The sequence below is a fragment of the Canis lupus genome, chromosome 10, assembly GCF_011100685.1.
Source record: "Canis lupus familiaris isolate Mischka breed German Shepherd chromosome 10, alternate assembly UU_Cfam_GSD_1.0, whole genome shotgun sequence".
Taxonomy (NCBI): Eukaryota; Metazoa; Chordata; class Mammalia; order Carnivora; family Canidae; genus Canis; species Canis lupus.
This window is the reverse complement of record NC_049231.1, coordinates 48,386,470-48,410,814: the sequence shown is the minus strand read 5'-3', so window position 1 is coordinate 48,410,814 and position 24,345 is coordinate 48,386,470. Positions and strand designations below refer to the sequence as shown.

Sequence of the window (24,345 nt, the reverse complement as noted above, 5' to 3'; positions counted from 1 at the left end):
CCTCTGCGCCCAAGCGCCGCCGCAGCCTGGAAAGACTTTCCTTCACGTCCCAAAGGCTCAAACGGAAGCGCCCGGCGCTGGGCTGCCTCCCCTCCCGGGAGCCCGAGCCGAGGAGGACGCGCCGAAGCAGTTTGCAGGAGGCTGCGTGCGTGGAAGTTGCGCAGAGCCCGTTGCGCTAAGACGCAGGCTCTCCAGGCGCGCAGAGAGGCGCGCGGGCCCTGGGTCCCCTGCTTCCTCTCTGACCCTTGGGGACCCCTCGCCCGGGGTCACACTCCCATTCCCCTAGGGTGCTGGTCTCCTCTGTCACTCCTCGAGGACCCTTCAGGCCTGGGACCTGAGACTCCAGCTTTCCCCCTTCCTCTAGCGCCCACTTTGAAACGGTGTTATTGGGCAGCCAGAGAACTACAGCAGAAAGTGGTGGGTATGGGAGGAGACCTGTCCATCCCCATCTCCGTCCTGGGTAGGGGATGGGTTTCCCAACCAGGTGCACTAGTCTGATTGGCTCTTGGGATCCCCCGACAGACCCCTCCAAGGAACACAGGTGAACTTTATGAGAGGCTGAAGGACATGATGCTTCTGGAGGGACTGTGGGTCAGAGGATGAGATCTGGGAGCAAAGCACAGATCCATGAAGAGGGGGCAAACACTGAAATCACATCACGAGGGGGCCCATAGGTCTCCAACTGGTCAGGTCCTTCCCCACTCCTCCTTGGGAATGTCTCTAACTGGCTCTGCAGCCTTAGCTCAATCCTCCCTCACTTCTTGCCTGCTGGTTGGGAATAGCTTCCTTACCCACCTTCCTGTCTGCAGCCTTGCTCCCTCCAGCCAAAGTTTTTTAGCAGAGCTCTGGGTGTAACCACTTTAGCTCTCCATAAAGCCACATCTGGCTTCCCAGTGCCCAGGGGATCAAGGCCACACAACTTGCCTGACCTTGTAGCTGACCCCCACTCACCCATCTCTCAGACTGTTACCAGCCTACCTAGGCACCAGGCACCAGCCACACTGCTCTGTTCTGGAATCCAAACCTTCTCCATGCCTTTGCTCCCTCTGTTCCAGCCTGGAATCTCCTCCAAGCAATCCAATTCATCTTCCTGGCCAAAGCCACCTCTTCTGAGAAGCCCTTCCTGTTCCAACTCCCAAAGCTGTAATTAGTCTTGAAGTTCCCACTCTCTGAGACACCTCTGTCTGCAACTACAGTGGGCTTGTTTGTTTTCCAGTGATGGCTTTGACCATCCACTGGACTATAAGTAACTTGAGGGCAAGGTGTAACTGTGCTTGTCCCTACCCCCTCGGTTCTTCTTTTTGGACAAGGTTGGATGTATTCATACCCACAAGCATACATGGAGTCTGGACACTGTCTCCTCCCCCCTCAGGCACGTGTGCAAGTAGATGTGCCCCCAGGTCATGAAACCAATATTTCTGCTGCATCTCATGGCAATCGGTACAACAGTCTCACTGCACACTCAACAAAGTTCACATAAACACACCATGGAGTCCCATGCACTGGGGAGAGTTGGTGGTGCAAGTGGAGCTCAGTCCAATCTGGGAGAGGAGCCGGCTGAAATCTCTGCTCATCCTCTGAGCTCCGGAGCAATGCCAGCGTGCAGTGTGGCCCGTCGCCCAGGGCGTCTCTCAGGTCCAGTTCCTGTAGGAGGTGAGTTCTGGCTGGGGCTACATACCAGCAAAGCCCAAGTGGAGGAGCGAGCGGGAGTGTGCGCCCAGACAGGCAGGGCCTAAGGCGGCCGCTCCCCACCCTTTCCCACTCCCTTCTCTCGCATTGGCCTCATCTTGCGCGCTCAAAAGCAGGATCCTAGGAAAGGATGTCCTCGTCCTCGGCCACGGGGAGCGCTGCGGCAAGAGAGGTCGGAGGGGGGCACCGGACGCACAGGTTCGGCGGAGCGTGCGAAGGTAGGGGCTGGCTGTGCGGCCGCCGCCGAGCCCGGGCCCTCTCTGGGCCTCGCTCTCCCCTTCGCGCGCCATCAGAGCCGCGTCCGGCCCCGACACGTCGGCGGGGGCCGTGGCCTGGACGCCAAACGCCCACAGGTGCACTTGCATCCGTGGGTCCGTCCTTCTCCCAGCCGGGCCTGGCCCTGCGGCGCCGGCGCGTCCCGGACGAGGTGGGGGCAGGGGGCAGGCGGCGGCGGCGGACCTCGAGGCGGACCCCTTCCTCCCTTCACACGGGTGTGACCAGGCCGCAGAGCCAGGGGCGCGCACGCCCGTAACCAGCAGGGCGATCCGTCGTTCAGAGGCCCTGCTAAGAATTTCTGTTTAATAATGGTCGCAAATTAGTTATAATGGTAAACAGTCATCTCAAAATCCAACAAACGAAAGCCAGCGCCGTCCTGGAAGGGCTCCAGGCCGCCCCCCGGGCACAGGACCCGGGTGGGGCAGGGCGGCGCGGCTGGAGCAGCGGGGAATCGCGCCCGGGGGCGGGGGCGGGGGCCGGGGGAGACTTCGGCCACAGCGCCTCCCAGCGGCCGGAGAGAAGAAAGACGGAGTCCGAGCTAGGCAAGCCGGGACAAAGGCCCCGCGCCCGAGCGCCGCGGAGGCCGGGGGCGGAGCGGGGGCTCGGGGCGCGCACACCCACCGAGCCGCGCGGCCTCGCCCAGACCCCCGCCCCGCGGGCCTGCCTCCCACGCCCACCTCCCGGCCTCGCGCCGCCCTTCGGACGTGGTTAGGTTCCCGGAGCGCGCACACCCTCCGGCCTGCACCTCCAGGGGGCCCGGCACTCCGCCCCCGCCCCAGCCTCACCTCTTCCAAGGGGAGGAGAGCCGCGGGGACCTCCTGATCGAGAGCGACCCCAGCCCCACTGCCATTTCCATCCTCCCGCGGAGAGGCTCTCCCCGCCCGAGGACAGACGGACGGGCCGACGTGGCTTTCCCAGTGCCGTCCTTTCTTGCCAGCACAGTCTGTAAAGTCCTCAGTGCCCGAAGGGTTGCACTCCTGCAGCTTAAGGCCCTTTCCTTTTCCAACAAGAGTGTGTGTAGAAATCGGTCGAGAGTCTGGGCTTATTTGTAAAAAGTGGAGAGAACTGGCTAGGAGTGCAGGCTCGCCTCTGTTCTGCGCTCGGATGCGCGCCGGGGTCTACCGTGGGAGGCGGTGTGTGCCCGTGTGGAGGGGGCCGTGTGTCATGTGAGTGGAGTCGCAGGCGAGGGTCTCCGAGAGCGCAGTGCGGGTGGGGGGGGCCGTTGCTGAATGCAGACGGGGTGTGTTCAGGGTTGGCCTCTTCTGGGCACAGGAAGCAGCCTGTGCTCCCGGCCCGCAGGGGAGGGGGCACTGTGCCCTCCTGTCGCACAGCCGCAGCGCTCAGTTCCCTTCCCAGGTCCCACCTGGCATCGGTCACTGTGCTCGCAGGGACACCTCCCTGGAAACCCGATTTGTTCGTGCGCTTACAGCCAGCACCCTCTCCTCACCCAGGCCTGGCCCTCTTGCTGCCTGAGCCCGGGAAGGAGCTGCTCGGCACTTTCCCTGGCCCTTCACGTTCCTATCCTTCTCCACTTTGGGTCTCACCCCTGCTCTCCTTTCTCTCTTTCTTCTCCTTTTGCTTTTCTTCCTCCTCTATAATTTCTCCCCCTCTTCTATTTTCTCCCTTACCTTCTTGCTCAGCAAAACACATGCCCTTGAGCATTTGGGGGTGGATTATAACATGGAGACCCCCCATTTCCTGACTATTCCCAACATCATCCATGTTTCTCTGGAGGTGCTTATCTTATTCTCTGCCTATATTCGTTGCGGTCCCAGCCTCCCCGGGGTGTGGGGTGTGTGTGTGTGTGTGTGTGTGTGTGTGTGTGTGTGTGTTCTGGGAATGGGTGAGGTTGGGCTAAACAGTGGCCTCCAATATCTAGAGTCAGGCAATGTGGTTTGGGGGTTGAAGTGCCTCTGGGGGACATTTTCCATTATGTCTTTGGGTTGTCTCATGCCTGTCCAGTGTCTGAAGGCTTCCTCTGCATATCCTCTGTGTTTTTGTTTTGGTGGATGGGTACCAGCTGTGTTCCCCGACTATATTTATTACTTATCTGCTCCTTTTCTGGTATGCAAACTTTTGGCAAGCCCCGGCCATAATATATAGCAGGCGGCACACTAAATATTTTTTGGTGCTAATGCCATTTTATGCAGCCGCGTATTTCTTTCACAGAGTGGATAGTTCTGTAGAGGGTGCAGTTGTGAGATGGGGCATGTTTGCACGTGCATCTGTGCAATTCGGAGTGTATGTGCCCTAGAGGGTGTGCCTGCAGGAGAGGGAGGTTGGTGAGTTCTTGTGTTTGTGTCTGAGGATCAATGTAGAATCTGTAAAGAGGAATCAGAGAGGGGCCTTAAATGGTGTAGGGAAGGAGGTCCATGGGTGCTGGGAACCTGCTCTGGGGGCAGGCGGGTATATAAGGGAAAGGCCTATATAGGGTTTACAATGAAATGGACCAAGGGTGAGGTGTGTGCATAAAATGTGAGTTGAGGGGTATATCTGTGTCAATAACTGAGCATGCATGTGCGTGTGTGTCGTAGGCTCTGTCAGCCTGGCTGTTCCTGCCTGCTCCTGGGGAGCCCCGCCCTACACTGCAGAGCTCAATCAGCCGCTGCATGAATACACTCGAATGGAAAGTTGTGCTCAGCTGACCGGAGAAATCGGAGCCGGCTAGCACTGCTCCCCCCTCCCAGGCTCCCTCCTGCCCTTCCTTGGGGCTGCCCACCTGCCTACGCATGGGGACTGAGGAGGCTCAACTCAGCTGGGGTTAGATGGGCCCAGGGTGGTGGGGAGTTGGGTGGGCCTGAGCTCCAGGACCTGGGGGCTCACATCCCAGAGGGCTGGGCTTCTCACCCCCTGTGCTTGGGCACGCAGGGGATTGGTGAGGGCTCCGGGAAAGACCCCAAAGCAGCAGCCCAGTGCTCCAGGTGATAGCCACACAAAGACATCGGTAGGGACCTAGATGGCCACAGAGGCACACAAGGACAAGGAGAGGGAGAAGAGACTGGGTCATCCCCTGCTGGGGGAGGCCAAGTAGACCCAATGTGCCTCAGGTCTGAGCCTAGGCTTCGGGCTCCAGTGACCCTCGCGATGGGCTAGATCCAGAGCGTGCCAGGCTGGTCAGTTCTCTTTTCTAAAGAAGCTGAGAGAGTCACTCTGCGCCACGGGCCACAGTAGGGTTCGCATTCCACCCCAACTTGGCCCACCTAGGCCTGGGCCTTGCCCTCCCATTACCTCACTGGAGCCCTCCCCGCATCCAAAGTCCAGCCATCCCTGGCTGGTGCCACCACCTTCAGCCTGAATCCCAGCCCGAACCAGCCAGGCTCCTACGCCTTCAATTCCACTATTGATCAGCATCCTCACCCCATGCCGTGGCAGCTTCCAGGTCATTTCATTTTAATCAGCTGTATGTCTCACTTGGGATAATTAACTGTGTTGGTGCTGGGCAGTCGATGCTGCAGGATTTGAAGAGGGCAGGAAGAGGGGCTGAATGGGGTCTCAGGGCCAGAGCTCCGGGCGCTGGGGAGGCGGGGAGGTGCAAGGAAGAAAAGGTGAGCAGGCCGGAAGTGGTAGATTGGCCTTTCTCACCTCAGGCAGGGAGCTTCTAGGGGCCAGTGACTTTGGGATAGATTTTTCCAGCTTTGCTTCCCATTCTGTGGCTTCAGGTTTCCCATGCAAATCCAGGATTGCCATTGTTTTTCACTGAGGGAGGCAGGAATGAAGAGAATATCCCCAAATCGGCTGCTAATCTTCAAGCCCCTTATCCCAACAGTAGGCAGCCCAGGGACACTCAGGCCTCCGCACACAGGGAGACTTCAGGCGCTCCTGCTGGGGCACCAGGCAGAAACATGCTGTGCACAGGGCAGGGGCACACACGGGGTGGCTTGTGCCAGAGCTGAAGCACACCAGAAGGAGGGGAGCTGATCCCTGGGCCTGAACAGAGAAGATGGATGGTCAATGTTGAGGCCTGTTTACCCAGCCTGACAAGGCTTATGAGGACGCACATACCGGTATACACCCTCTCCCCCTCCAGACACGGTCCACAGCATTCCCAGGCTGTGGGGGGCTGTGCACAGTGGCTGAGCTGGCTTTTCTGCCAGCAGGGGCTTCAGTCAAGCCTCACCCTTGAGCTCCGCCCTGGCTGACCCTGGGATGTTGACTGTCTTGGCCATAGCTTTGAGGGACCCAGAAAGAGAATGGGCAGACAGCCCATGAAAAGAGAGATCTGGCTAGAAAGGGGCCTCTTTTCTCTCACTCCCATGTTTGAAGGGGCGGGGGGCCAAATCCAATGTAATATCCGTATTGATCAGGGTAAAAGGCAGACTGGAGAAGCCAAAGAGCCCAACTCCAGTCTGCCCTCTGGTCAAAGAATACAGATTGTGATCCCCTTGCCCCCATTCCTTAAAGGCAGAAAGAGGAAGGTCAGTGATGGCTGGGTAGCCTGGGAGTCATATCGTTGGGTTGAGTAGAACAAGGGAATCCACCCAAATGGACATCCACAAAACATGTGTCCACTGCACAGAAAGGCCCTGTACACACAGCACCCTATAGTACCAGAGCCGCCTCTTGACGAACTAGGTAAATATAAACTGCCCAAGCTACATGCAAATAATTGCCTTACAGGCAATATAAAAGAAAACACATACTGGACACACATCGATGCACTATACACACATGTATAACAAACATCACACGCACATGCACACACACACACACACACCTTTATATGTAGACCTTGATCACATGTGGAAGCCCAGCATTTGGAATTGCAAACATCTACACCACTCACCACAAGCACTCATACTTCTCCTGCAGGGAATCTGTAGGGAAGGTCAGAAAGTGCAGAGTATAGAGTATTGGTATTTGCACAGACCTGAGTAGAAACATAGGGGATGAGGGAGAGTGATGGATGATAGATAGCAAGACAGACAGGTAGCAGGCTGGTGGCCACCCAACTGAACCTAGGCCCCCCAACGCTGAAGGTTGCTGTGGTGTCTGATAGCCTGTTTTCTGAAGTGGAGCGAGAGGAAAGGGTACTGGATACTACAAACTTGCTTTCTTTCTCTGGTATGTTGAGACAAGGAGGCATTTCAACTTCACAAATTTGTCCTCTGTCCCAGGACAGAAAGGTATCTGCTCCCTAGTTTACCAATCAAAGACCTCCCAACAGTCACTCTCCAGCAGTGCCACCCCTGTCCTTCCACCCATCAATTCTAGGTAGCCGGTTGGGTAGGGTCCATCCAGAATCTTTACACTGTCTGAGGCAGCCCCTCCAGCCCCTTGGGCCCCTTTGGATTGCAGGCCCAAGTTCTGGGGCAAGTATGAACCATACATTTTAAAGTGCAGGTAAGAGGACAGAGCCTGGCATCCAAGGCATTCTATGCACCAGAACATTGGCTCGATCTGGGGAGAAGCCAGCAGCCCCTTCCCAAATTCCTGCCACCTGGGTCAATGTTGCCTGAAACGTGGCATCACCAGGAATGTTTTCCAAGGCAGAGAATGCATGCAGAGATTCTGACGCAGTGTGCCAGGCCTCAGAACTTGGAAGCTCTCAGGTCATCTGAATGCCCTGGATCTAAGTAAGGACGCACACAGAAACCTTCCCCTCCAGGCAAGCTCACCCTGGGTACACCAGGCCCCACTTGAATGCACAGGGCACCTCTGGGCCTGGCGGCATTTCTGCCTGGCCAGGCCCTGTGTAAACCTCACGGAGAGACTGGAGATGGGGACAAAAGGAAATCGGAAGTCAAAATTAGTTTGGAACCAGCGCGAAATTCCATGCACGTTTCTCCCTAATCCTCCTCCCTTTGGAAATTGGACTTTTCAAGTGAAGGCAAGTTTTCTGAAATTACCTCTTTGGCTCCTCCGGCTCAGGCTGGCCTGGCCCAGAGCGGCAGGGGCGCGGTCAGCCACTCCATCAGGGGGAAATGTGGGGGCCCCGCCGGCAGGGCAGGGAGGCCTGGGGCTAGTGGGAACCTGGTTAGCCAAAGGCTGTGGTGTTTTTTTTTTTTTTTTTTTTTTTTGGTTTTCATTTTAAAGTGTAAATCAGCCCTGAAAATGTCTTAGGAGCTGGAAGAGACTCCAGTTGATCCCCAAAAGACGGGAAGAAATTTCAAGGATTTTTGATCCTCAAGGATCAAGATCCGTAAGGCAAGTAATACAGTCACACAGACCCAAAGCAGGAGTGGTGAGGAGAAAGCCCGCCCCAGCTGTAGGCCCTAAACTCCTTGCACTACCTCTTTCTTCGCTCTCTCTACCCTCCCTACCCTGGCCACTATGGTTGCCCCCAACTCCACTTGGGCAAAAAGAAGACAAAACCTGTCAACTCTGCTCTGGATAGGTGGATTGTTGGTTTGATGACCTTGTGTGTTTACCCTTAAAAACACACACACACAAAATCCAACAACAACAACCAGAAGATGCCAAACACACCCCCCCAAAGACCCACAGGGCCGCAGCAGGCTAGAATTCATGCGGATCTCGGCCTGGCATCTCCTTCTGAAGAAACCGGCGGGAGCCCCCCTCCCCTCTGCGCCCTCGGAGCCTTTCGTTCCAGATTTGGCTCCGGTTCTCCTCCGGAGGGCCTGTTCCCATCTCTCCCCCGCCACCCACACCCCCACCATCTCCAAGGAAAAGCTCCTACCCAGCCTTAAAATGCTGCCCCAGCTCGAGTGGCGCAGGGAGTCGGAGTGGAAGTGAAGGCCGGGCGCTGCTCGAACAAAAATACCAGTCTCGGGGAGTGATAAGAAAATGGAGAATACTGTATTTGCTTTAGAAAGTTTTTACATATAGATAAACACGCAGTTAAGATAACAGTAAAAGCGCCCTACGGGGAGTGAGAGATATCTCCAAAGCAGCTAAGAAATACTTGAAATAGCTTTTGCATAAGAATACTACGGACTCACTCTCCGCTTCCGCTAGCGACGGGGTCCCTCGTCCTAACCCAGCCCGCCACGCCACGCCTTGACTGCCAAGTCGACGCCAGGAACACCGAGTGGGAGGGGAACCCCAAAAAGGAAAGAGACAGGTGAGCGGGGAGGGAGGCAGGGGGTGGGGGGGAAGAGAATGAAAAAGGAAGAGGAGAAAAAGCAATATCATATACAGGCAATTTCTACACATATATTACAAACTGGGAAAATGACCGATCATTAAGATATACATAATTCATATAAAATTTTGAAATAAAAATAAAAATCTGTTACAGTCATAACTATTCTTTTTCCACATTTATAACCAGTACCCACACAGGCAGTGACAGAGTGGAGAGAAAAAGGTGCTTACGAAGAAAATGATTGTCTGCTGAACAAAAAACAGAAGATTGCATCTTGTTTGACCAATACTTGGACTTAAAAACAGAGAAAGAAAGAGAGCGAGAGAGGAAAAAAGAGAGAGCGAGCAACAAAAGGCGAGAAACATTTGCTATTTCCCTCTCGAGGAGTTCTTTTTTTTTTTTTTTTTAACAAATTCTGAACGGAGATGGCGGTTTTATTTTTTTTTTCTCTTTTTGTCTGTTTTGCTTTTGTCGTCTTGTCGTCGTGGTGGTGGTCGGTTTTTGTATAGTCGACTCTTTTTTAAATCGTTTTAAACTAGAGAGAATATTTTCCCAGATACAAATAAATCGTCATGCAGGTGGGGTGCCGGGTCCGTGGGAACCGAAAGGAGAAGCCGTGCTTGTCCTAGAAAGTATACAATTGTCACCTCTTTTATGTTTTCTGCCCGCAACATCAGCGTTTGTAACTGTCTGTTGGCGTCGCGGTCCTTTGGGGTGGCCGTGGTGGTAGATGGTGGTTGGGGTTGTTGATAGTTTGCGTTTAATTTGTTATTTTTCTTGGTTTTTTATATATTTTTGGCTGGGGTGGAAGTGTGTGTGTGTGTGTACTTGTGTGTGTGTGTGTGTGTGTATGATTGTGTATCCTGATTTCGGTTTGTTCTGGGTATGGAGGAGGAAGAAGAGGAAGAGGAGGAGGGCGAGGAGGAGGAGGAGGAGGAGGAGGAGGAGGAGGAGGAGGAGGGGAAGGAGGGGGAGGGGGAGGAGGGCGGCCTTGGCTATCATACATCACATTCCGAGTCGCTGGAGGTTACCGAGAGGATGGAGGTGCCGGTGTCCGCGCGCTCCGTCAGGCTGGACACGCTGGTGGTGGGGCTGGCCGCCGTGGACGGCGACTCTGCCGAGCCGTGCGTGGGGCAGCCGGGCTCGGCCAGCGAACGCATGCCGCTCGGTCCGATGGCCTGGTGTTGGAGCCTGCGGGAGACAGAGAGCCGCACCAGCCCTGACACGGCGGCTCCGCCACCGGGCTCGTCAAGCCGCCTCCCCGCGCCCGCGGCCGCCGGGCTCCCCAGCCTCCCAGCCTCCCCAGCCGCGCGCCCTCCGCCACCACCCCGACTCGGCTCCCTGCGCTCATTTCTCGCCCCCTTCCCCTGCCTCCAAGCACCCCACCACTCGTTGAACGCCGCAAAGCCCCCCCCCCAGCGCGGGTCTGGGCTCTCTTCTCTCCTTCCCGGGGCTCTTCGGGGCTCCCCAAGGCTTCCCAGTTCGCAGCCGGCCTCCGAGGAGAGGTAGGACCCGAGGCCGGCCTCCTGGGGAGGCCCCGGGAGCACAGCGCAGGACTCGGAGCCCCAAGATGCCCAAGTCCGAGAGGGACAGGGTGCTTCTTGCTCTCCCGCCCCGGGGACTCTTCAGACTGAACCGGGTGGCCCAGCGGCGGGTGGCCACAGTGGCTCCCGCCCCAGCTCCCCCAACACACCCAGAGCTGTGGGTTGCTCACCCGCAGCCTCTCCCCAGTAGGACCCGCTGGCTTTGCTCTCTGGCTCCCTGTGCTGAGCGCAGGAGCAGGGCTAGAGAGAACGGAGAAGCCGGAAGCGGAAAAAGTGGGGAAGAGGTGCAAGAGAGAAAGGAGAGAGAAGGCGGCAGGAGGGGGGTGTGCAGAGCAGTCTCCGTCTTCCCCTTTCCCCGCACCAGGCAGCTGCTGCCGGAGCCTAGTCTCTGAGTTCCCACAAGGAGGCCTTGCCCTGGTCCTGGGCACTCCCCCTCTCAGACGAAAAACTGGCTCGGCGGGCACGGGTGAGAGGGCCTAGGGCTCAGGCCTGGGCCACCTGAACGCAAACACACTCACTCACTCCAGGAACTCAGCCCTGGCCTCCAGCCCCTGGCAGCTGTCAGCAGCTGGGGCCCTGCTCCCTGCCGTACACCAGGCCCAGCGCCTGCGCAGGCTAGGTAGGGGCGCGGGCTTCTCACCAGGGCTTCTACCCCACTTCCTTCCCCCTTCCCTCCCATTCTTCGCCCCTTCCTCCTCCTCTTTCCCTCTTAGTTCTTTTTCTCCTTACCTTCCCCCAGGCCCAAGTGCGCTGACTGGTGAAGCCCAGACAACTTTATGATTTTGTGGCCAACTTGCTGGCAGTGGGTTTGCTCCTGCTCCTCCTGGCTTCCCAAGTTAGTGGACCAAGGGGATGCTCCTTGACTGGGGCAGGAGGGCTAGCACCTGTGTGCTCGTGTACACACACACACACACACACACACACACACACAAGGCCTCTCTACTTCCCCGCCTGGTTTTCCTGCTCCCACTCAGGCAATTGGCAAAACTGAGGGAAAGAGGCCTGCTCCACAGTGGCCAGCGACCTTTCTTTTTTTCCCTTTGTGGCAGAGACCCCACTGTTCAGTTTCCTTTCCGTGACTTCGTGGATTCCTCTCCGGGTTTTTGCAATGCATAATAATAAGAACCGGTTGGCAAGGACGGCTTTCCTCCCTTCCCTGTCTGCAGGCTGCAGGGGAGTGCGGAGCCGGGCACGGGCTGCGGAGGTGGCACGGGTGCAGCGCGGGGCCAAGGCTCCCGGGGCTGGGACCGGGGGGGCCTGTGGACGGGCGCTCGGGACCTCACACCCCCACACTCTCCACCCTGCCGAAAGCCCCTCTCCGACAAAGAAGTCCATAAGCCCGCCGCCCGGCCCTCTTCTGCGCGTCTGGGCCAGCGGAAACTTTCTCCAACTGGCCAGGGGGTCGCGGCTGCTCGCGCGCCCGGCGGCCCCCGGCCCCCCGCCCCCTCCGCCCCCTCCGCCCCGGTTTCAGCCCCGCTCCCCCCGCTCCGCGGCCCCCCGGAGACGGTAGCCAGGCCGCGGGCCCGCCACTGACCTGTTCTTGGCCGCCGCGGCGCGGTCGCGCTGCCTCCGGTTCTTAAACCAGTTGCCTACTTGTGTGGGGGTGAGGCCGGTGGCCTGCGCCAGTTCGCGTTTCTTGCTGGGGTTGGGGTAGGGGTCCTGCAGGTACCACTCCCGCAGCAGGCTCCGAGTCCGCTCCTTGAAGCAATGCGTCTTCTGCTCGCCGTCCCAGATGGTGCGCGGCAGCGGGAACTTCTTGCGCACGCGGTACTTGTCCACCGGGCCGAGCGGGCGGCCGCGCAGCTTCTCGGCCTCCTGGTAGTGCGCCTCGAGCCACATGGCCTGCAGCTTGCCGTGGGACTCCTTGGTGAACTTGTGGTTCTCCAGAATGTGGTAGAGGTCGCGGAAGTTGCCCGTGTGGAAGGCGACCACGGCGCGCGCGCGCAGGATCGACTCGTGCTTGTTGATGGCCTCGCACGCCCCGGGGGCCACGGGCAGCGACCAGAGGAAGCGGCCCAGCCGCTCGATGTCGCCCGTCTCCTCCAGCGTCTCGCAGACGCTGGCCACCTGCTCCGGCGAGAAGTTGAGGGTGGGCAGCTGGAACATGGACAACTCTTCCGGGGGGGCCCTGGAGCCGCCGCCGCCGCCGCCGCCGCCGCCTGCTCCGCCAGCACCGCCGCCTCCCGCACAGTTCCCGCCGCCGCCGCCGCCGCCCGCGCCGCCGCCGCCGCCGCCGCCCGCACCGTTCCCGCCGCCGCTACTCGCCAGAAGTAGGGAGCGGTGATGAGGATCGGCGAAGTTTGGCAACAAGAAGTGGGAGGAATAGAGGTCTAGGGGGGAGCGGAATACCATGGACTGACCTGAGAGGAGAGGAGAAAATTCAGGGAGAGGAAGAGAGAGGGGAGGAAGAGGAGGAGAGGGGCGATGAGGACCAGGAGGAGGGAGAGGAGAGGGGGGAGGAGGAGAAGGAAAGGAGGGGGGAGCGGGAGGAGGAGGAGGGGGAGGAGGAAGGGCGTAAGGGACACCCACACCCCACACACATCCACACACACACACACCCGCGCAGCCACATAGAGAGGGAGGAAGGAGAGCGGCCCGGTGCGCGCGCGCAGAGAGAGAACCCGAGACAGAGAGAGGGAGAGGGAGAGGGAGAGGGAGAGAAAGAGGAGAGCGAGAGCCAACCACCGCCGAGTCAAGATTCAGCGATTCCACAGCAATCGCCCTAATGACAACAGCCTCATAATATCTCCCCTAAATCCACAGTGAGTGCAGCATTGAAACATTTTGTTTCGCTTTTCTATTGGTCTGCGGCGTGTCGTTGTGGCGTTGCCACGGCAACCGCTGCCAATCACTGTCAGCCCTGCCAATCAATACCGAGAACGTAAGGACGGTTTTACCACTTAGCCAGAGTAGGGGGGAGGGGGAGAGGAGGGAAAGAGGGAGAAGGGGGAGAAAGAGATTTTTTTTTTAATCTTTGCAACTCTTAATCTCGCCACTTCCCCCTCTTTATCTATCTCTCTCTCTCTCCCTCGCTCGTTCTCTCGCTCTCGCTCTCTCTCTCTCTCCCCTCCCCATGTCTCTGAGCTCCCTTTTTCCCTCTTCCCCAAAGAAGTTGATCCAGAAATTCAAAAGGCCATGGACCTAGAGTTGTTGAATGGGATGAGCAATTAAAGGGGGGATTTTGTTGGGATGTAAGAGGCTCCCCACGCCGCATGAAGGCCGAAGGCCAGCCCTCAAGAAGACGCCGAGGGCCGAGGGCCGGCCAAGCAGGCACCGTTTGCACATGGTGTGCACGTCGGGCCGCCTCTTTCTGCCTATGTGAGCACTAATAGTGGCGAGGAAGAAAGAAGAGATGAGATCATGGGGCCCACCACACACTGACCCTGTCTGCTGCTCCCGGGATCCCGAATTTCGAGGGGTAGCTAACGCCTGAGAGCGAGAGGCCAGGACCCAGGGTGTCAGAAGCCGCTCTGGTCTCTCTCGGCCTCAATCGTTGTCCACATTTATCCCACTTTCATCTGCACTGGCTTCTACCCGCTTCTCTTTACTCTGCCCCGGTCAAGAAGTCTTGATTTCTACTATTGCCCTGTATTTTAAAATAACAGTACACTTCTTGTTTTCACCTTGAAAAGCAAGCCACCTCTTTATTTCCCCCCTAGGCTTCAGCTGTGTCCCCTGGGAGCTGACAAGTCTGGAACCCTTTGGAGCCCCCTGACATGTTCGCTACTTCTACTCCTCCAAAGAGCTCTGGATCTGCCTACCAGCCCCAGAAGGACACTCAAACTTATGGAGGCTTCTCCAAAGAAGCAGATAGGCCTGAACATTACGTGTTTGCTCATATTGTAAAGAAAAAAATAATAAAACTAATTTATCTAGGCAAAGTAATGTGACAAGCCTAAAACAGACCGCCAAAGGCCCGTAGAATAGAGAGAGAGTCCTCCCTCCCTCCCTCTGGCCACTGCAACCCTCCCCCCCCCTTACTCTCCCCCCACCCAGGGCCGGTATGGGTATTTATTCTAAGGTATGTTGCTTTTAAGAAGATGTAATCAGCATCTTTAGCGGGGCCTCCCTTTGTGAGGCTTCTGTAACTATGGAAGTGTGATTTACGCAGATTTGTCGGGGTCAGAGACGTCTTTCCCCTGAGCACTGTGTATATTTAGACAGGACTCGGTTTGGTGTTAAAAAGTGTATATTTTGAATGAGTTCACACACAGTAGCCAACAATGCCCACATTGTCGGCCCGTGTACAACGCGTATTGAAACGCAGCGTCCAGACTTCAACTAATCTGCCCTCAATAAAGCTGAAATAATTATCCTAAGCTGCCTTTCCAGAAGAAAAATCATTGAGGAATTCAAAACTCTTTTTAAAAAAAAAAAAAAAAGATCTTTTCTACATTCCGATGCAGATCTGGGGGCGAGGCACCGAGTCCACACCACTTTGGAGATCTCAATGAGGGAGGAGAGAAAGAGATTGAGAGAATTTAAATGGGAAACCTAACGTGACTGGGGCTGTGAGTGTCCCACCCCTAAACCCCGAGCTCGGGCCCTGCTTAGGCCTTGACTCCCGCAGAGCCAGGCCTCCTGGGCAGAGAAGTGCAAGCTGTGATGGATGCTCCACTCTGGCAGAGAGGCTCTGGGCTGGGCCAGGGGGCCTCATGGGCCCCCCATCCCAGCGTCACCCCTGGAAGCCGAGGGTCCCCGGTCCTAAACCCAGTGACGGAGGCAGGGAAATATTCGCTCAAAGGGAAGACCCGCCAAGGCCCACTTCGGGTGATCTCTCCCCTCCAAGTATCTTGCTCCCAACCGTGAGTCCTTTTCCGTTCAGCTTCGAAGCTCTGGGCGGTCGTGCACAGCCGGCCCAGAAAGAGCCCTAAGGTTGGGACACAAAAACAGACGCTTCATCTTTTCTTCCCGATCCCTTTCTCTCGCAGGGGAAGGATTATAGGCTGAGGGGTGGGAGGGGGAAGGGGCAGGAGGAGGAAGCGGGGGAGGAAGGAATGAAAAAGGGGAGGGAGTGGGTATTGTGCCGCGTATGGGGGTAGAATTCCTACGGGTGGGTTTCCGAATATTGTGTTCAACTTTTTGAAAGCAGCTCGTGACCCCCGAAACTGCATCCCCTGGAGCCGAGGACCCAGGCGCCGGGCGGGCGGGTGAACCCAGCCAGTCCCCTCCCCGTCCCCACAACCCCCGCCTCCGGGTGGGGGCGACCCGGCCTCTCCCCGCCGCTCGCCGCCGGGCCAACCCCGGAGGGAGGCTGGGCAGGTGCCGCGGGCTCCGCCGAAAGTGCTGAAATTGAAAACCGTCGCCGCGCGGGGAGAAGTGAGGCCGGTGGGGCTGAGCCTCCGCTCGGCGACACCCCCGGCCCCAGCCCCGGCCGGGGCGCCTGCCGACGCGCCGCACCCCGCCGCACCCCGCCGGCGACTCGGGCGTGCAAAGCCGGGCCGAGGGCGGCTGCGGGGCGCGCAGCGTTGTGCGCTGGGACGGGGCCGGGAGCGGCGGGGCGGGCGGCCAGCCCCGGGCTGTCAGAGACGCCCCGCGCAACCGAGCCCCGCGCCGCCCACGGAGCCCGCCGCGCTGCCCCGCGGCCGCCGGCGCCTCTCCGCTCCGCTCCGGGCCCGAAGCACGACGCCCGCCGCCGGGAGCGCGTAAGTGGAGCGTCCCGAGAGCCGGGAGGGGGAGGCGGGGCGGCCGGCCTTCGGTGGGTGCGGATGGCCGGACTGGCTCCGGGTGGAGCCGGGAGCGCAGGCTCCGTGGGTCCCGGTCAAGGAGCGCGGGCCGAGTGGGGGAGGGGGCTCCGGAGCCCCAGAGCTTCCTCTCCCCAATTCCCAGGCGCTGGGCGCTGGGGAGGGGCGTCGGAGCAGAAGGACCTCGGGCTCCGGGGCCCAGGCGCCTTGCCCGCCGCTCTGGGGGCCCGAAGCACTGGGTAGCGCGAGGGAAGAGGGCTGAGCTGAGCTGGGGGACGTCTGGAGGGGTGGCGCGCGGGGGGGCGCCAGCACCCTGGATCTCTCAGAGAGTGGAGGAGTTTGGGAGGAACGGGTCAGCCCGCGGGGCCCCCCTGGCCGCTCCGACTTCCGGATCTGGGGTTTGGAGCCCGTACAGTCCGAGGTCACAAAATTGCCACCACCGCGTCTGCTTTAATCCTGGGCCAGGCAACTAACTGGCAAGACTGCGTACAGGTGGTGCGGGGAGAAAGGGCGCTTGAGCTGGAGAGTGTGTTTCTCCTACGAGGACCTACTGGGCGTTGATTTACAAAATCAGCCCCAACCCCAGCAGTCTCAACTCCACCCGGAGAGGTGCCTGAGAGACTCAGTCCTTGCTTGCCGTTACCCGGAAAGCCAAGAGGTCCGCAAGCCTCCCGGTTGGAGCAGCTGCACCCACTCGGCCTTGCTCGGCTCCGTGAGGCCAGTTTGTCCTGGGGGGCCCCCAGGACTTCGGGGGGCGGGGGCTGGCCCGGCAGCCCGCGGTTTGGGCCTCCCCGCAAGCTACAATCCGAGGCGCTTGGCGCGGGCGGCCGAGGAGGGCGCAGGGGAGTGCAGCACGTAGGCGGGGAGGCCGCGAAGCCCTTCAAGGACCCCGATTACTTTCCTTTGAATGAAAAACAACAACAACAACAACAACTGCTCCCTCCCTGCGCCCCCGCCCCCCGCCTTAGCCTCCGGGGACCCGCGCTCCGAGCAATTGTCGCCCCGGACAGTAAACACAGCTCAGTTGCCTCAACTTTCTCCGCACATAAAAGTTCCTGGCGTGCGGGGAAATTTGAATATTTGATCAGCCCCTTTGAGTGACCCTCATTAGCTTGGCGCCCTGCTAAGGCCCCGGCATTGCAAGAAAGCTGCTGGGCAAGGCATTTGTATGCCTTGTTAGCGCCGCTTAATGAAGCTGCCCCGACGGCTCAAAGGCGGCCTCCGGGGCCGGCGCTGCGCACCTCTCGGCACCCCACTCTGCCTAATGAGCCCCACCACCCGCGCAAGGCCCCTCCACCCCCCACATCCTCAAACAAGAGAAGTTGGCTCTGTCTTGGCCCACCATACCTCCCACTGCCAGGCCCAGGAGAGTGGGCACAAACCGTTCCCAGCTGGCTGTGGTGACCCAGCCCCAAGAGTGAGAGGTGGGAGGCTTGGGGGTTGTGAGTGATAGGGGCTGGGGAGGAGGGCTGTGGCCTCAGGTCTAGTCCAGGGAGTGCACTGGCAACCTCTCAAGAGGGCCAATTTCCAATCGTTTACTCCAGGTGCATTCGGACCAATGCTGGGGTGGCAGAGGGCAGATGTCTGGGGGAAGGTCAATTTTCAATCTCCCTCCCTTCCCAAGTTTCTTTGGGCTCCACTGCCTAGGAGACCATCAAATCCTTTGCAGAGATCCCCTTGGGAGAGCCAGAACTGGTATGCTAGGGCTTGAATTTGAGAAGGAGTGGGTACACTCAACTCCTCAGACATTGTTGTCCCTCCAACCCGGATCCCAAACAGTCAAATGCAGTTGGCACTACTAGGAAAGGCAATGGCACAACAGCCTACCTTGTCCCACTTCCCCTGCCCCAGAACACCAAGCCTTCTGTGGTCTCTCTTTAATCCTGCTTCCAGTCCTTGGGAAGCTTATAGAAAGCATTTTAGGCAGGGCCACCCTTTTCAGGACCAACTGGCTGCTAGGGCAAGATGGTACTAAAACAGACCTGAGGGCGAGGGAGAGAGGGAGAACTCTTTAAGGTAGGGGCACCAAAGCCACCATCTACTTCTCCTTTTCTCAGTGGGGCAAGTGACACGGTTGGCCAGCAAATCTAAGGAGCCCTATTAAAAGTTGTGTTTCAGTTCTCTGGAAAAGGAGTAGACTCTCTCTGCTCCATCTCTCCTCCAATGCTCATTTCCCTTGGACAGTTGTCACTCAAGGTCCCTCCTTGCACACCCAGTTTTTGGGTTTTTAAGCATCACTTTTGGGGGGGGGAGAGATTAATGCACTGTGTTTAGGAAACAAGCTTCTCTCAGATCCATGCTCTGGGCCTTCTGGAGGTACCCCCCACAGTCCCTCAGATATACAGCAGGCTGGCCAGGTGCCTAGCCTCAGGACCCCATTCCAGGGTGGCCACCTCTAGGAATGAGTGGCACCCAGCCAGCCCTCACCCTCTGCCAAAAAGCCAGCAAGGCCCTGGGATAGCAGAGCCTTCAAAGTCCCTCTGGTCTGCTCCTCTTCCCTTTCCCCCAGCTCAATCGGCTTGCCCCACCCCATTTCCCATCCCAGGACCCCCTAATTCAAGCCCAAACTGAGGATCTTTAGGGATCATCTCTACCCCGGCAAGACGGTGCCTGGGCCTTGATCCATCCAAAGGGCAAAGGTAGGAGCCGACAAGCGAGGAAGGAACGATGCTGGAGAGAAAAGGGACCTGAAGCGGGGGGTAAAACTCAGCCCTATGGCCCTAAGGCCAGGCCCACCAACTGCTCAGGGGAGGAGGTGAAGGGAGGGGGCTAGGAGTCCGCAGGCATCGGTCGGGGCAGCAGGGACCTAAGGCTAGATCCAGAGCAGAGGGGCGGGGAGGCGGGGGTCGGGGGAGCGCGCAGGACGGAGGGGGGGGGGTGCGGCTCTTTAAGAGCCACACGGCTGGCAGGAGAAGCGCGCGGCCCGGTGCTGGTAGCGCATTGACCCCGAAGCGGATTTAGCGGGAAGGGAGCGGTCGGGCTCCGGTGGCTTTGTCCGGGGGCGACCAGAGAGGCCGAGGCACAAGAATAAGGAGCGACCGCGTCATGAAAGGCCGCGCCAAGGCGGCGGCGCTGCTGCTCTTGACTTCTGAGCAGGGCTTAGAAAGCTTGTCCCGGCTTAAGCCGAACTGCCTTCGCTGGGCCCTGAGCGCCGAGTCCGCGGGCTCAGAGCCCCGGCCTCGGAGCCGTGGGATGAGGGGGAGCTGGGGTGGCGGGAGACCTGGCAAAGCTGCTTTTGGCTCTACAGCCGCCTGGCCGACCGGAGCGTAGAGCTGCTAGCCAGACTGGCCGCGCCAGGGGACTGCCAGAGAAAGAATTTCCTTTTTCCAACTTCGGCTTTTGATTTTGTGTGTCCACTTGGAGCAGCTCTGGAGCCGACTGACCCCAAATGAATTCCCAACAGGTGGCCGGGTAAGTCCATTTAAAAATTCTGGTTATAGCATCAGCTCCTCCCCGGCTTCCTTCCTTTTGCCCTACAAGGTTCCCCCGTGGCCTCCCCGAATTCCCTTGTGCTCCTTACTCAGGTGAAGGTGAGGAAGGTGGTGGTGGTGATGATGGTGGTGGTGGTGGTGGTGAGAGGCGCCCTCCCCCTGGGGGTCCTCAGGCTCCCAGTTCCAGCCCAGGACAGCTGACTGGCGGCCCGTGAAGCTCCACCCAGTACCCCTAGGTCCCAACCACCCTTAGGTCCTTTGTGGGCCGCGATACCCCAAGGTGTGCGTGTGTGTGGCAGGGGGCGGGGGGATGGGGGAGTCTGGGTAGGGGAGGACGCGCCGCAGCATCTCAAGAGCAGAGCCAACAGGAAGGGGGCGGGGGACCCCGTGGCCCGGCGGCCTTTGTGTGTGGGGTTACTGCAGAAACCCAACTATACACCCTCTTTTATGGGAGACCTGGATCCTGCCCGGCCCGGGGGAGCCCGCGCCAGTTGTACAATAGCCCGAAGAAGAGCTTCGGGGCAGCCCCGGGCGGGGGAGTTGGAGGGGGCGAGCAGAGGGAGGAGGGGGAAGCCGAGAAAGGCAAAGGCAAGAAATCCCGGGCGTCCGAGTGAAAAGTCGAAAACGTCCTCGGAGCGCGCGGGAAACAGGCGCGCGCTCTCGCGGGCGCACATCCTCCTGTGTCACCCACTCTTACACACGCACTCACACCCACTCCACACAGGTTGCCCACGCACGCGGTCCTTGCAAGTACGGGGTCGCGAGCCTCAGCTCCCGAGCCGAGCCGCGAGCGGAGCCGCCCTCCTACTCCCCCCGCCCCCCCACTCCCCGGCTGTCAAGAGCCCTTCCGCCCGGCCACCGGTGCCCCGGGAATGACTGGGGGAGCTGGGAGGGCCCCCAGGAATGGGGCTCAGGGAGGATCTTACCTGCGGAAAGGTAAGGGAAGCCGGGAGCAGGAAGCAGCGGCGGATAAATATTCATTAGGAAGTGTAAGTGTCTCCTTTTAAACCGCGCGGCGCGCGCTCTCGCTCCTCTCTCTCTCTCCCTCCCTCCCTCTGTCCTCTTCTGAGGCTCTCTCCCCCTGTCGCTCAGTCTCCCCCCCCCTTTCCTGCGAAATGCCGGGTGGATCCCCGTCTAGCTAACCTGTTGGGAAGCCTGAGCCCTGGGCAGCGCCTCCACAGCTGTTTGCCTTCGCTCTTGGGGCGCGCGTTCCCCATCCTCCCTCCCTCCTTTCGCCCAGCCCCTCACCCCTCCTAAATTACTACATCATTAGCTTTATTTTCCAGGGTTGGGGGGGTGGTAACGGCGCAGACCGACGCACCTCCCCAGAGCAGGGCGAAAAGCCGGCGCTATCTGAGTCTGCCCCAACTCCATCCCCACCCCACATCCCCACCCCACACACCCACCCAGTCTTTCCGTCTTTTTTCCCCTCCTGCCATCTCCACCTCCATCTGGATCAACCTAACTCCTCCATCCCTCCTTCGCTCGCCACCACCAGTCTGGATCCCCGGCTGGGGACTGGGTCGGCAGTGAGATGCCAGGTCTGCAGGTTCCGCGCGCGGGATTGGAACTTCAACCTGCACTGGGTGTGTGGGGGTAGCTTTCTGAGTCCCCCTTTCCCACGTAGGTTTTATAGCTTCACCCTGAGTAGGCACCTGGGCATTCCTGGGCCTTAGGATCAAAACACGAGGCACACATTCAGGACCTCACCTCGCCAGGCCTCAGAGTCCCCAGGCCTTAGACCTTTGGCCGGGCCTGGGAGGTTCCATGAAAGGTGGGGGAGAGGTGGCCTCACTTTATGCGATTGTGAAGGAGACACAGACCCACCGACTGACGGATTTACCATGGCCTTTTAGGAACAAACTGACCTGAAGTTAGATTCAAGTCCGCATCTTTCTCCCTCACGCTCATGAGAAAACACATCAACGGGATTCCAGGAAGGCGCAAGTCCCCGCAGGATCCCTCTGAGAATCGCTTGCAGCGGCAGGCGAGCACGCACACACCCCCGTCCCCACCCCCGCACACCCCAGGCCCAAGCTTCTCGCGCCCCCAGACTGGAAGGCGAGCCGGCCCTCAAGGCGGCTCCCGACAGAGGTATATGTCTGTGGACTGACGCAGGACGACCTTGGCCACCCTTCTCCCCGCTCCAGGCCTCTAGGGCACTCCAAGGGCTCTAAGAGGTGGCGGGGTCCCAGGGTGCTTGGCGGGGGGGTGGCGGGGCTCCGCGCTGCGGCGGGGCGGCGGGCTGAGCTCCGAGCGCCCAAGTGGGGGCGGGAGGAGGGGCCGAGGGGGCGGGCCCAGGCAAGTTCCCAGTTACAAATACGGCTGCTCTCGGAGGCCTCGGTGGAGAGCTTCGCCCCCAAACATGCGGATCGCTCGCCCCAAGGCGTCGTGACTTCCACTCTTGGGTCCTGCACCTTCCCCAAGATCCCCAAACTCCTTTGGCCGTCGGGTGGCCTGGAGGTGGGGTGTGACCGCTAGCCTCGAGGGGACCTAGCGACCCCGCCTCCGGCCCTCCCCCTCACTGGGCTCGGCCCCGACAAAATCCACCAAGACACGTCCCGGAGGCCGTTTGGATCCTTCCAGAAGGGAGAGAGGCGCAGAATCGTCGGAGGGTCTGCGTCCTCCTGGAATGTTATGAAGTTGGGCAGATGAACGGGTAGGAGAGGCCTAGAGGGCCCCGGGGCTAGGAAGCCGTATTGACTTCGCATCCTACCCAAAACCCGAGTTTGCACTTGCACACCTCCTCCTCCCTAAGCAGATCCGGCAGGTCGCACACTCAGGCTGAAGTTGAGTCACCTGACGGACCCTGGAAAGTACATGCAGTTGTCCCGGAATACACACGGTAGAATTAGGGGCAATTTGAGGAAGAAAGAAGGGTCCACAGACAGGATCATTCCAGCACCCGGCCCAGTTGTCCAGATGCTGACAAAAGCCACAGTGCCGGCACAGAGTGACCCCGGCCACACGGGGCATGGGGCATATGTACAGGAAGCCACACACCGGGAGAGTGGTCGATTGAGAATGCAGGCTGCGAAGCTGAGGGCTTCCTGCTAGAGGGACGCTGGCTCCCGAGGGAAAAACTTTGTTGAGCCGACTGGGTGAAAGGTTTCAGGTCAAGTCCAGGAGACTACAAAGAGCACGTCCTCCACCCCAAAGCTGACGCTTTTCCCTTCCTCCTAGTCCGGCTGGAGACACACAGAAGAGGGCAATTCAGGAAAGGTTCATTTGGACCGGGATGATTTATTTGTTATTATTGTTATTGGTTTAGGAGATTGCATTCTGAAGGAGGATGGGGTGGACAGCATAGGTGCGCTCACTCAGTGCCCCGAGATTCCTAATACCTAATGGAGACCTTGGGAGCTAATCAGGTTCTCTTAAGTAGCGGGAGGGCCCTGATTTTGCCCCTAACCCCTTCTAATGCTAAATTTAGTCTTTAAAAAGAATGGTGGCTCAGCTCCACACCGTCCTGCCTTCACTTCCAGCCCAGTCCCCTTTGTATTAAATAAGTATGCAAGAGAACACTCCAAAGAACATCCAACTATTTGGTTTATTAAACTACTTTTCTTTGTGAAATATTGGGAAGTTCTCACCCCCTCCTCCCCGGGTCCCAAGCCGAAGTCCCTGTCGGGGCCCAGTGAGGGTGGGGATTGAAGAAGAGGGAGTGATTCCCAGAGTAGCTCTCTCCTAGAAAGGCCCAAACAAGCGCACATACTTGTTTTTGGTTTCAGCTCCGTTTGCCTGCCTAGTCTGGGCGAACCTTCCAGACAGGAGCCACCATGGTTTCCCTGCAGAAGAGGCAGGCACGCTGGACGCCATGGTGCCCTCCCTTCTACTTCACCTCCCTTCCTGACTCTCTCTCTCTCTCTCTGAAAGCAGAGGGTAAGTTTGGGAAGATTCTTTTAGACAAAAAAATAGGAGAAAAAGAGGACGTTCTGGGCCAGCAAGTCGGATGACCGCCCTCCAAGGAGCAGAGGAAGGTCTGTCTTCTGAAGAAGAGACGAACCATCTGGAAACCACGGCAGGAGGACACTTTTAAACAAATGTGGTTGCCCTAGAAATGGAGGGGTTTGAGACCATGAGTAGGGAAGAATTTCTTTCCTTTGGAGAAGACTGTGTCCTTTTAATTTCCTCCCGAATATACACTTAATTCCTGGAAATTGTAGTAAGAGTTTGTTCTTTATAGATGTTCTAAACAATAAAGAGTGAAAATCATTTTAGACTCAATCTTCCTTGGAAGGGCAGTTTCTCCCAAGATGTTTTTTTCTTTTTCCAGGTTTGTTTTTCCTTATTCCCCTAGTAAGAGTCCACATCTCGGGAGGAGACTCTGGCCAAAAGAGAGAGAAATGAGTAAGGAGGAGACCATCATTCCCAAACCCCGAGTGACTGCCATTCCCTATAGCTGAGATTTGTGTCACAAAGAAGCAGACTCCTTTACCTTGGGGGCATTTCTCCCCTCTTTGGGTAATTTCTTTAGAGCCTTTCTAATAATACATAACCAACAGCATTTTAGAGTTAAAGATGTTTGCTCTTGCTTACCAATTAATTGTACAAGATTCTTCAAAGTCTGCTTGTGTGATTTATAAAACCGGGTGTAGGTAGCTAAAGTCCTTGCAACAGTCATCACTCAAGCAGAAAAGCAGCTCGGCTTTCTCATAGCCCTAAATGCCCCCCAT

At 58.3% G+C, this 24,345-nt stretch overlaps 2 protein-coding genes across 11 annotated transcripts in view; one reads left to right on the top strand and one right to left on the bottom strand.

Moving 5' to 3' along the window:
* Positions 1-20,854, bottom strand: part of SIX3 (SIX homeobox 3) — a 36,635-nt gene extending 15,781 nt beyond the window's left edge. The window contains exons 1-3 of one of the 2 annotated variants that reach the window (XM_038551193.1): positions 20,596-20,854; positions 12,089-12,914; positions 10,042-10,201 (exon numbers count right to left, since the gene is read on the bottom strand). In XM_038551193.1, the coding sequence (XP_038407121.1) occupies positions 10,042-10,201; positions 12,089-12,914; positions 20,596-20,650 (1,041 nt within the window). In that variant the 5' untranslated portion in view covers positions 20,651-20,854. Of the gene's footprint in view, positions 1-9,989; positions 10,202-12,088; positions 12,915-20,595 lie in introns of those variants that run through there. The other variant, XM_038551194.1, reaches the window with a different exon arrangement.
* Positions 1,693-23,884, top strand: LOC111097726 (translation initiation factor IF-2-like). 9 transcript variants are annotated; one of them, XR_005365825.1, is made up of 6 exons: positions 1,693-1,907; positions 19,486-19,649; positions 20,394-20,658; positions 21,168-21,255; positions 21,526-21,763; positions 23,401-23,884. XR_005365825.1 is itself a non-coding variant. In XM_038551195.1 (3 exons), the coding sequence occupies exons 1-3, from the start codon at positions 19,627-19,629 to the stop codon at positions 23,520-23,522; spliced, it is 357 nt and encodes a 118-aa protein (XP_038407123.1). In that variant the 5' UTR covers positions 19,109-19,626; the 3' UTR covers positions 23,523-23,884. The 9 variants fall into 9 exon arrangements, 1 of the variants encoding a protein (XP_038407123.1); XR_005365824.1 differs by lacking the exon at positions 1,693-1,907 and adding an exon at positions 16,138-16,199; XR_005365823.1 differs by lacking the exon at positions 1,693-1,907 and adding an exon at positions 16,239-18,877.
* The last annotated feature ends 461 nt before the right edge of the window (positions 23,885-24,345 follow it).

Bases quoted from the DNA above. Each gene is read 5' to 3' on its own strand.
- LOC111097726 (XM_038551195.1), top strand. From the start codon at position 19,627: ATGAATTCCCAACAGGTGGCCGG. The intron at 19,650-20,393 runs GTAAGTCCATTT...CACTCCACACAG, and splicing joins AATTCCCAACAGGTGGCCGG to GTTGCCCACGCACGCGGTCC. The intron at 20,606-23,400 runs GTAAGGGAAGCC...TTTTGGTTTCAG, and splicing joins AGGATCTTACCTGCGGAAAG to CTCCGTTTGCCTGCCTAGTC.